The sequence below is a fragment of the Cebus imitator genome, unplaced genomic scaffold (assembly GCF_001604975.1).
Source record: "Cebus imitator isolate Cc_AM_T3 unplaced genomic scaffold, Cebus_imitator-1.0 Scaffold543, whole genome shotgun sequence".
Taxonomy (NCBI): domain Eukaryota; kingdom Metazoa; phylum Chordata; class Mammalia; order Primates; family Cebidae; genus Cebus; species Cebus imitator.
The window spans coordinates 321,989-333,572 of NW_016107858.1; the positions used below are offsets into that span (position 1 = coordinate 321,989).

Genomic DNA, 11,584 nt, shown 5'->3' on the forward strand with positions numbered 1-11,584 from the left:
GTTCAGGCAATTCTCCTGCCTCAGCCTCCTGAGTAGCTGGGATTACAGGCATGTGCCACCATGCCCAGCTAATTTTTTGTATTTTTAGTAGAGACGGGGTTTCACTATGTTGACCAGGATGGTCTCGATCTCTTGACCTCGTGATCCAGCCGCCTCGGCCTCCCAAAGTGCTGGGATTACAGGCTTGAGCCACCGCGCCCGGCCGATAGCTTTCCCTTTATAAAATGAAAAAGAGCCAGTGGTGGCTCCAAGTTTATAGGAATTATGGAGCATTCATCTTAGAGGATATGTTCATCCATATACTTTTTTTTTTTTTGATACAGAGCCTTGCTTTATTGCCTAACCTGGAGTGCAGTGGCATGGTCTCTCAGCTCACTGCAACCTCTGCCTCCCAGGTCCAAGTGATTCTTGTGAGCCGGAATTACAGGCACATGCCACCACGCCCAGCTAATTCTTGTGTATTTTTAGTAGAGACGGGGTTTCACCATGTTGGCCAGGCTGGTCTTGAACTCCTGACCTCAAGTGATCTGCCTGCTTTGGCCTCCCAAGCTGCTGGGAATTACAGGAGTGAGCCACTGTGCCCATCCCTATTTTTATTTCAGTGTGCTGTGCCCTTGTTTTTTGTTACTTTTTAGCCTGATGTTTTAGCCTCCTTCCTGGCTATATAAAGGAAGCTTCTTTGATTTTAGCAGTAAGCTGTTTCTGATTTGCTTTGTAGGGTACATGACTTCTAAGAAGGTGTTCCACCTAAAGAATATGCTCTTTTTAAAATGTATTATTTTTATTTTAGATTCGGAGGTACATGTACAGGTTTAGTTTTTATTTTTTAAAATTTACCCTCCTGGTAATTCACAGAGCAACAGGTTTGTTAAACCTGGGTATATTGTGTGATGCAGGGCTTTGGGCTTCTAATGACAGCATAATACCTGTAGGTAGTTTCTCAACCTTGGCCCCTCTCCCTCCTTCTCCCCTTGTGTGGTCCCCAGTGTTTATTACTCCTGTCTTTGTATCCCTGTGTACCCAATGTTTAGCTCCCATCTATATGTGAGAATGTGTGGTATTTCTGTTTTGTGCATTAATTTGCTTAGGCTAATGACCTCAAGCTCTATCCATGTTGCTGCAAAGGACATGATTTTGTTATTTTTTATGACTGTGTAAAGAATACGTTTTAAGATTTTCTACCTTGAGAATATATTCTTTTGAAGTTAACCCTAGGTTCTGGGACCATAGTTTCCTGACCACATGATCACAGCTCAGATTTTGAGAATTGACTTTTCTCGGTTAACTTTTTTTTCTTATTTAAAAGTTTTTTTTTGGTGTGGAATAAAAAGACAGCCTTATCCAGAAATAGCCATAGTTACACCTTGCTACATAGTGTTGTAGACCGTTTTATACATATAAATGAGATGCATATATATTTATACATAAATATGATAATTACATCTGTATAATTGAAATTGGATTAATTATACTATGCATATTTTATACTCTTTTTTATCTTAATAGATATATCTTTCAAGATACATCTGATTGGGGCCTGTATTAGTCTGTTTTCACACTGGTTTTGCTCTGTTGCCCAGGCTGGAGAGCAGTGGTGTGATCATGGCTCACTTCAGCCTCTACTTCCTGGGCTCCAGTGATCCTCCCATCTCAGCTTCCTAAGCATCTGGGACCACAGGTGTGCAGCACTAGATAATTAAAAAAATTTTTTTTTTGTAGAGGTGGGGTCTCCCTGTGTTTTCCAGACTGGTCTTGAATTCCTGGGCTTGAGTGAACCTCCCATCTTGGCCTCCCAATCTGCTGGGATTACAAGTGTGAGCCACCTTGCCTGGCCCATAAGAGGTCTCTTAATTTATTCAACAGACATTGTGTATTACTGTGCGCCAGATGTTGGCAATAAATAGTCAGAAATGACTGCCCTTGTGTAAGTACTAATGGGCAAAGATAAATAATCAAAATAGAGTATTAAGCAGTAGTAAGTGCTATGGTGGAAGAAAAGCAGGGATGGGAGATGGGGAATATAGGGGAAGTGAAGTTTCAAAAAGAGCACAGTCAGCAAAGGTCTTGTTGAGAAAGTATTAGAATAGACACCAAGGAAGTGTAGGAATGTACCAACAAGGAGAGATCAGTATAGAGTAGAGAAGGTGAGGGGAGTGGTAGGAGACGTTGATGGGGGTAGGCATGGCGAGGTAGGTAGTCGATTATGTGAAGCCTAGTTGGCAATTGTAAAGCTCCTATTCCAGTGGAAAGTTTAGATGTCATTTATATCTTGAAATGATTGCTCTAACTGCTGTGCTGAAAATAGCATGGGGGTCTGCAAGGTGTGTGAGGCAAAGACACAGCACAGAACCCATTTAAGAGACTATTGCATTAATATAAGCTAGAGATGCCAGTGGTTTAGATGAGAGTAGTGAAAAATGGTTTGGTTTCAGATACAGTTTGGCAATATGCATGATGGGATTTGCTGATAGATCGGATGTGGGGTGTAACAGAAAGAAGAGTTATGACACCAAGGTTTTTAGCCTGAACAACAAGAAAAATGGAGCCACCATCCGCTGACATGGGAACACTAGGAGGAATAAGTTTGGAGTTATATGGAGAACACTAGGAGGAGAGATTTAAGTTCATTCAGTTTGGAACATAATACATTTGAGGTGCTTATTATACAAGGGGAGGTGTTGCGTAGGCAGAGGTCTTAGCTGGCCGTAAAATTTGGAAATTGTGGCCTATATATGGTATTTAAAATTATGAAACTGGGGCTGGGCACAGTGGCTCACACCTGTAATCCCAGCACTTTGGGAAACTGAGGTGAGTGGATCACGAGGTCAGGAGATCAAGACTATCCTGGCCAACATGGTAAACCCCCGTCTCTACTAAAAATACAAAAAACTAGCCAGGCGCAGTGGTGTGAGCCTGTAGTCCCAGGCTGAGGCAGGGGAGTCGCTTGAATCCAGGAGGCAGAGGTTGCAGTGAGCCAAGATTGCGCCACTGCACTCCAGCCTGGTGACAGAGCAAGACTCCACCTAAAAAAAAAAAAGATTATAAAGCTGGGTAAAATTGTCAAAGAAGTCAAGATAGGAAGTAGTAGAGCTCAGAGAATCGAGGCCTGGGCCCTCAATGTTTAGAAATTTGGAAGATAGGAAGAATAAGCAAAGGAGACTAAGAAGAACAGCCAGGGAAGTATGAGGGAAATCTAGAGAGGGCACACCTGTGGAAACTATGAAGACTCTTACCTGGTTTTAGCATGTGACTTCCCTTCCAGACCCAGTGGGTTGATTTTTCTCTTGTGTAAGTTTCTAAAATTAAATATATACACTAGCTTCCTTCCCTCCACATCCTCCCAGACATTTAGCTTTAACGAGATTGTGCTTTTAATAAACAAAATTCAGTGTAACTACTCTGTCAACTGTTGTTCTTGAGCAACAGCTTATATGCACTGGGGCCTCTCTGAGCAGTCCCTGTTACTGCTGCTCTGTTACTACTGGAGCTAACATCTGACTTACAGAGAGTAAGCAGCCAAGAAAGAGGAGTCATCAGCTCATCAGCTGCTGGCAAATTGTTCCTGCTAATTCCAAGCATTCGCACAGGATTAACTTTTACAGCTTCAAGGACTAGGCTATCTCTCAAACTTGATTATTACCATTTACTTATTGGTCAGTTTAAGCATGTGATAATTTGCCCTTCTTGTCACTTGTAAATAAGGTGGGTATATTTTAGTTACCTATTGCTTTTTGTAACACATTACCCCAGAATTTAACAGCTTATGACAATATTTATTTTCTCACTACTTTTGAGGGTCAGGAATTTGGGAGCAGCTTAGCTCTGTGGTTCTGGTGAAAGGCTTCATGAGGTTGTAATCAGCATGTCCACTGTGGCTGCAGTCACCCAAACACTTAACTGGGCCTGGAAGATCCACTTCCAAGATGGCTCACTCACATGACTGTTGGTAGGAGGCCTTAGTTCCTCACCATCTGGGCCTCTCCGTAGGGCTCCTTGAATGTCCCTATTAATTGGCAGCTAGCTTCTCTTGGAGTTAGTGATCCAAGACAGTAATAGAGGAAGAAGAAAAAAAAACTCATAGTGCCTTTTTATATCCTAATTTTGGAAGTCACACACTGTCATTTCTGCTACATTTTATCTGTAAGAGGTGAATCACTAAGTCTAGCCCACATTCAAGGAGAAGAGAATTAGCTCCACCTCTAAAGAATTTATGAATGTATTTTAAAATCACCACAGTTTGCCCTCTAGCCACAAACTGTTTACACTTCTCCCATGTGAAAATGCACTCACTTCCTCCCAAGAGCTATCAAAAGTCTCCTTCTTCTATAGCATCTGCTTGAAATATAGGTAGGTTGTCCTATATTATAAATATAAGTTGTCCTTTAATCAGGTCCAAGTATGGGCATGGCTCCTTGGGTATAGTTCCTCAGGTACAATTCCTTTTGATATGAGGACCTGTGAACTAAAGAGACAAGTTATCTGCCCATCACATACCCAACATACAGTGATGTGGACAGGCAGTGATTTTGAACAGGTATAGAGATTTCCTGTTCCAAAAGGGAAAATGGAGGCATAAAGAAGTTGCTGGTTCATAGCAATTCTGATAGTTGTCTCGACAGATGTCAGAAGTTCCTTGACTGGGACTTAACTTCCACTTCTACCCAGGAGTTCTCTGTGACTCTGGAGTCCACCCTTTTAGTCATCCGTTCTTTTCCATTAAAAGTAAATTTGTAGCTGCATAGTTTTCTTAGCTTGCTTCTTGCTGGTAGAAATTTGAGGGCCCAAAGACCTGTTTTCATTTTGTGCTATTTTTGCACCTTTCCGTTTAGGCTGGCAGTGTTTCTTTTTAAAACTTGGAGTATCCTGTGAATCTTACTGGGATTCATGCCATTTGGCAAAAGCCACACCCACAAATCTCTTCTAAATAGGCGTTTTCCACCTTGGGCTTCTGCTGGAATTGCTGAGGGATTCCACTTGTAGTGGGTACAGTCGTGTCCCCCAGAAAGCTGTGCTCACGTCCTAAACCTGATAAGGTCACGTGAATGCGACCTTGTTTGGAAATAGGGTCTTTACAGATGTAGCCAAGTTATAATAGATGATACTGGATCAGGAAGGGCCCTAATCCAATGGTTGATAAGTCTTAAAAGAGAGAGAAATTTGGCTGGGTGCGGCGGTTTACTCCTGTAATCCCAGCACTTTGGGAGGCCAAGGTAAGTGGATCACCTGAGGTCAGGAGTTTGAGACCAGCCTGGCCAGCATGGTAAAACCCCATGTCTACTAAAAATTAAAAAAATTAGCCAGGCATGGTGGTGCATGCCTGTAATCCCAGCTACTCAGTAGGCTGAGGATGAGAATCGCATAAACCCGGAGGCAGAAGTTGCAGTGAGCTGGGATCACACTACTGCACTCCGGCCCAGGTGAGAGGGAGACTCTGCCTCAAAAAAAAAAAGGTACAGATTTGGACATGAACACAGAAGGCACAGGGAAGAAAGCCATATGATGACAGAGGCAAAGATTGGGGGGACATAGGTCTACAAACCAAGGAATGGCAAAGATTGCTGGCAGCCACCACCAGAAGCCAGGAAAGAGTCATGGAACTGATTTCCCCCAGAACTTCCAGAAGGAACTAACCCTACTGACACCCTCCAGAACAGCAAATAAATTCCTTTTGTTTTAAGCTACCCAGTTTGTGGTGGTTCGTTTTAGCAGCCCTAGGAAACTAACACAACACTCTTAAGCTTAGTCCAATTTTCTAACTGAATGATTCTTTAGGTACCATTTTCAATCTTTCTGAGGTGGTGGTGGTTGTTTTGGAGACAGAGTCTCACTCTGTTACCCAGCTGGAGTGCAGTGGTGCAATCTTGGCTCATTGCAACCTCTACCTCCCAGGTTCAGGTGATTCTCATGTTTCAGCCTCCTGAGTAGCTGGGATGCCCAGCTAATTTTTGGATTTTTAGTAGAAAAGTGTTTCTTCATGTTGGCCAGGATGGACTCAAACTCCTGGCCTCAAGTGATCCTACCACACTGGCCTCCCAAAGTGCTAGTATCATAGGCATGAGCCACCACACCAGGCCCTTTCTGAGGTCTTAACAAAGACTTGTTCTAGCCTAATCCTCGGCTTCATCTGAAATTGGTCTTTTGGCGGTTCCCTGGATTCAATCTTTGTTTGAAATCTGTTTCTTAATTTTAGTATCATTTACTATCTGGAGATGCTGGGGATTCTCAGAATTATACAATTTGTCTGTCCTTCCTTGAATTCATCCCTCTTTTGCATTTTAAAGTGAGCAGCAAGAAACCAAGAGGTAATTTCAAAAGTGGATATCTCTTTAGCTAGATTATCAACCAGTTTGTGGACCACATCTGCTTTCCATGTTATGGTAAGGCAACAACTTTGCCAGTATATAACAAGGATCCCTTTCCCTCCAGTTTCTAATAAGATTTTTTTCTGCATTTTCTTAATCTCTCACCCTAACTTCCTCAAAGGCCGTGGTGCTTCTACTGTTTTTTCCAGGCTCTTCAAACTTCACTGATCCGCTCCTCAAAGTCCTTCTAACTTCTGCCCACCTGCTGGGTGCCATAGATATTCTCGTGTTGCAGGTCTTTATTATAGCAGCACCCGTATCCAGATACCAAAATCTGTGTTATCTATTGCCATATAACAAATTATCTCAGAGCTTCGTGGCTTAAAACAACAAATATTTATTATCTGACAGATTCACGTGATCAGGAACAGGTTCAGTTGGAATAGCATAGCTGAGTGGTTCTGGCCCAGGATTTCATGAGCTTACAGTCAGATGTTGGCCACTGCTGTAGTCATCTACAGGACTGATTAGGCTTTACACATATTCTGGCTGTTTTGTTCTGGCTGTTGGAAGGAGTACTCAGTTCCTCATCACGTGGACCTTTCTGTGGGACTGCTTGATATGGCACTCTCCGAGAGCAAGTGATTGATCCAACAGAAGTACCAGGAGAAAACACCTTCCCACCACCGCCCCCTTTTTTTGAGGGAAAAAAAAACCAAAAAGGCTGGAGTGTAATGGCATGATCTTGGCCTACTGCAACCTCTGCCTCCTGGGTTCAAGTGATTCTCCTGCCTCATTCTCCTGAGTAGCTGAGACTGCAGGCACCTGCCACCATGCCTGGCTAATTTTTGTACTTTTAGTAGAGAGAGAGGGTTTCGCCATGTTGGCCAGGCTGGTATCGAACTTCTGACCTCAAGTGATCCGCCCACCTAGGTCTCTCAAAGTACTGAGATAACAGACATTAGCCACCGCACCTGGCCATTTCCCCCCTTTTTTTGACCTTGTCTTGGAAGTCACAGATTATCAATTCTGCCATATTCTATTGTAAAGTGAGTCACTAAGTCCAGCCCATACTCAAGGGAAGATTATAAAATAATTTTTGGACATATTTTAAAAATAACACTAAGCATTCTAAAAAACAAATTGAATTTATAGATGCTGAGAATAGAATGGTAGTTACCAGGGGCTGTAGGGCAGAGGGCGTGAATTAGGGTGATAGTTGTTGAAGGACACAAAATTTCAGTTAAAAGTTCAAGAGATCTGTTGCACAACATGGTGACTGTAGTTAATAACAGTGTTTTCACCCATGCGGTGGCATATGCCTGTAATCCCAGCACTTTGGGAGGCCAAGGCAGGCGGCTTACTTGACAGCCCAGCCAACATGGTGAAACCCCATCTCTACTAAAAATACAAAAATTAGCTTGGCATGGTGGTGTGTGCCTGTAATCCCAGCTACTTGGGAGGCTAAAGCTCAAGAATTGCTTGAACCTGGGGGACGGAGGTTGCAGTGAGCTGAGATTGTGCCACTGCACTCCAGCCTGGGTGACAGAACAAGACTCCGTCACAGAACAAAACAAAACAACAACCAGTGTTTTGTACATTTGAAAATTGCTAAGAGAGTAGATCTTTAGTGTTATTGTTGCAAATAACTTTGTGAGGTAATGCATATGTTGATAGTTTGATGTCATTCCACAGTGCGTACATAACTTCAAAATATGTTGTATACCATAATATATACAATTTTTGTCAGTTAAAAATAATGAAAAATAATACAAAAAAGCAAGCAAACAAACAAATGGAACAGTGTAGTTAGCTGCTGTTGAACTTTAATACCAGGGAAAGTGTACTACCCTTGCTATGTTAGTTGGCCTAATAAGTAAAGTGGGAACCAGGGACTTAAAATTGCATGTAATTGCCGAGTGCAGTGGCTCAACGCCTGTAATCCCAGCACTTTGGGAGGCTGAAGTGGGAGGATCACCTGAGGTCAGGAGTTTGAGACCAGCTTTGCCAACATGGTGAAATCCCATCTGTATTAAATATACAAAAAATTAGCTGGGCGTGGTGGGCACCTGTAATCCCAGCTACTTGGGAGGCTGAGACGAGGATCACGTGAACCCAGGAGGTGGAAGTTGCAGTGGGCCGAGATCGAGCCACTGCACTCCAGCCTGGGTGGTAGAGTGAGACTTCGTCTCCAAAAAAAAATCAGATCATCCAGAACACAGAAGATCTAAGAGAACAATTTCTTCAGGTTTTTCTTTTGCTGAGGCATCACTTCAGTATCTCTTTGGGTAAAAAAGACTCATTTGTATAAAGAACTGTGTACCTGTGCCATCTTAAATATTCAGTGACAAATGCTAAGCATGTGTGTATTTATATGTGTTTGTGTCATAATCATAGGAAACAACCTTAAAATAGAATTATTGATTAAACTTTTTTTGTTTTTTTAAAAGGCACCCTTTAAATGATATTGAGAAACCCAATGTGTACAACATACAAAAATGGAACTACCCTTGTTAAAGGGAGGTGGGTCCAGAATTCCAGTGGCTCAGCATCCCTTTTAACCCTTCCTCATATTGATGCCAGATATACAAGAAACATAGTTTGAAAACTAGACTACACCATCAGATCCCCTTCTAGCGTAATTCACAAAAATCTATTAATTTATAAGATAGCAGAGCGGCTGGGCGCGGCGGCTCACACCTGTAATCCCAGCACTTTGGGAGGCTGAGGCGGGCGGATCACCTGAGATCAGGAGTTCGAGACCAGCCTGGCCAACATGGAGAAACCCCATCTGTTATTGTTAAAAAAAAAAAAAAAATGTTAGCAGAGCTCAGGAAGATAGCCATAATAACAAAATAGCACACTGCTGTGTGGCAGGCTGATTTCTGGTGCTGTCTCTTGGATAATAGCCAATGAAAAGCCGTTTGGTTTTGGTTTAGGGAAGTAGTTGGTGATTAGGCAGCCATGGATATCTGTAGAGTACTTTCATTAGTCTGTTGTCTTATCTAATTCTTTCTTCTCTAACAGAATACTACAACACATCTTTGCAGGATTCTTTGCAAATTCTGCCATTCCTGGATCTCCACACCCTTTTTCCTGGTAAGTAACTTAACTGTTTTCTATCTTACTCTATTGGAGTGGCATCGTTTTATTAGGTGCTGTCATTTCTGTGCAATAGAGAAAAAGAGCTGCATAGGTGAGTATGTAGATGTAACTGGAGGCTGCTAGACTGCCATTATCTGCTAAGCCCAAACTTAATCAGAACTTTTGTTTTTTTATTGTTTAGGCTCAGGAGAGAGCCGTTCTGGTCCCCCAGGATGTTTGGGTGCTAGAAAGGTCTTGATTCCTTTTATATTCAGGTCTGAGAGTTGTGTTGAGGTAGGGAATGACATGGTCCCTGCCAGGCTTGGTATCTGATTTGTAGGTTTCCCCTGTAGACGACATAGGAATATTTTATGCCTTAAGAATTTCTGAAATTGAAAACATTATGCTGAACTTTATTTTTTCAAAGTGAGAAGATTTGTCAGAAGAAACAATAGGCTATAATTCAGTATCAGAGTGACGCTTATGTATGATAGGCATTAAAGATGGAATTTCTTCTTGTCTGGAAAATTATTTGCCGCTTCTAACAGTGGCCCAGAAGGCTTCTTTGTTCAAAGGAACCTCAGTCCTTTTAGGACCTCTGGGTGGCATCTAGTAGTCTGGACCTCTGCTGGTAGTATACCAGCAGCTGGGGGGGTGGGAGAGAAGGTGTTGCCAGTCCCTTTTGCAATGGCTCTAAGTTGTGATTCAGAGAGACTGCTATGGCTACTTCTCTGCTTGAAAGCTCCTCATTGTCCAGAACTGTGGGTGGCTTCTTATAATGAGGGATGTTTGGTGTAGATTTTGACCAGTTGTGAAGGAAAACTCTCCTTAAAAAGCAGCTCCATCTGTATTTAATATAAGTGGGCACAGAAAAGACAAATTTTTGAAACCAACAGGCAATGAGTCACTCTTTTTGTTCTGGCATGTCGTGTGGCACTTTAGGTAGGTTCACATTTTATGTTCTAGTTAAGTAAAATTCCTGGAGAATGAGATAACTATCTCTAGATAATCTGTTTGATCTTGAACATACACAGAATTCTTTGCCTCTTGATCCTGGAGGACTAGTGACTTTCCAACTCTGAGAGAGAACAGGATCCCTCTGCCAATTTTTTTTCTGTGGTGTAAGGCAGAGCCTGGTCACTCCATCTAATGCTGTCTGTCTCATCTCATGTATAGGAGCGGGATGCTGCACTCCAACCCTGGGGACTATGCCTGGGGTCAGACAGGGCTTGATGCCATTGTAACCCAGGTGAGGAGCTGCCTTTTGAGGGTGTCTGTTCAGTGTGTCTCATGGTTCCACAGACTTCCTGCTTTCCTTCTGCTACTTTCTGAAATGGGAGTCACTCTGCTTTCTCTAATATTTTGAGCTTTGGGGATTCCATTTTACTAAAGGGATGATTGATTTATGGGGTTAGCTCAGTATCCATGCACTTTCTGGACCCGAGAGAATTTCTAGAAGATGATTTCACCTCTGCAGGAAGAAAAGACTTCTATAACAAATAGTATTTTGTATTTTTGGTCTCTCTTGTTCAGTCCTATGAGGATTCTATTAACAAGTATTTCACAAAAAAGGAGGGTTTCCTCACATGTTGAAGCAGGGATTTCTGCTAGATGGAACAAAGTAGGGGAAGGAAGCAGAGAAAAGGGTATTCCCATGCCATGTATAATTGCTTCCATTTGTTTATGTTCATTTTAATTTGATTGGTTTTTCATTTCCCTTGTGGATTTCTGAGAACAGAAAGCATGTCCTTTAAATTCAGTCGTCTTATAGGCAGTAATTTACCTATTTCTTGGCTTACATTATGCTACTTTTCATACTCCTACTTTTTGTTCTTCCAGCAGAGTGAAGCTTTTGGACCAGTTACATAGTACTTTTTATTAAGCTATAGTTTTATTCATGACATCACAACCCTTTTGCTGCCTCTGACGTTGCTTTATGCCCAAAGGTGGGCTTTGCAATCATGGGTTTGTCTGTAGGCTTATACAAGTGTCACTCTGAAATTGTAAATTAATTATGAGTGTTCGGGCAGCAGGAAAGGGGGAACCCAAGCCTCTCAGAGCCTTGCAGAAGTAAGAGTAACTAACATACCTAATATCTGCACTGTTTGTTCTCAGCTGGAGCAGCTCCCTCTCCAGGGATACTGAGATGTCTGCCACTTCATCTTTTTCTTTCTCTCTCTCTCTTTTTTTTTTTTTTT

The 11,584-nt window shown here is 42.2% G+C and overlaps 1 protein-coding gene across 1 annotated transcript in view; it reads left to right on the forward strand.

The window, feature by feature from the left end:
- Positions 1-11,584, forward strand: part of RNF115 (ring finger protein 115) — an 80,442-nt gene that overhangs the window by 63,559 nt on the left and 5,299 nt on the right. Inside the window, exons 5-6 of the mRNA XM_037733688.1 lie at positions 9,330-9,401; positions 10,563-10,749. Of these exons, the coding sequence (XP_037589616.1) occupies positions 9,330-9,401; positions 10,563-10,749 (259 nt within the window). The remainder of the gene's footprint in view (positions 1-9,329; positions 9,402-10,562; positions 10,750-11,584) is intronic.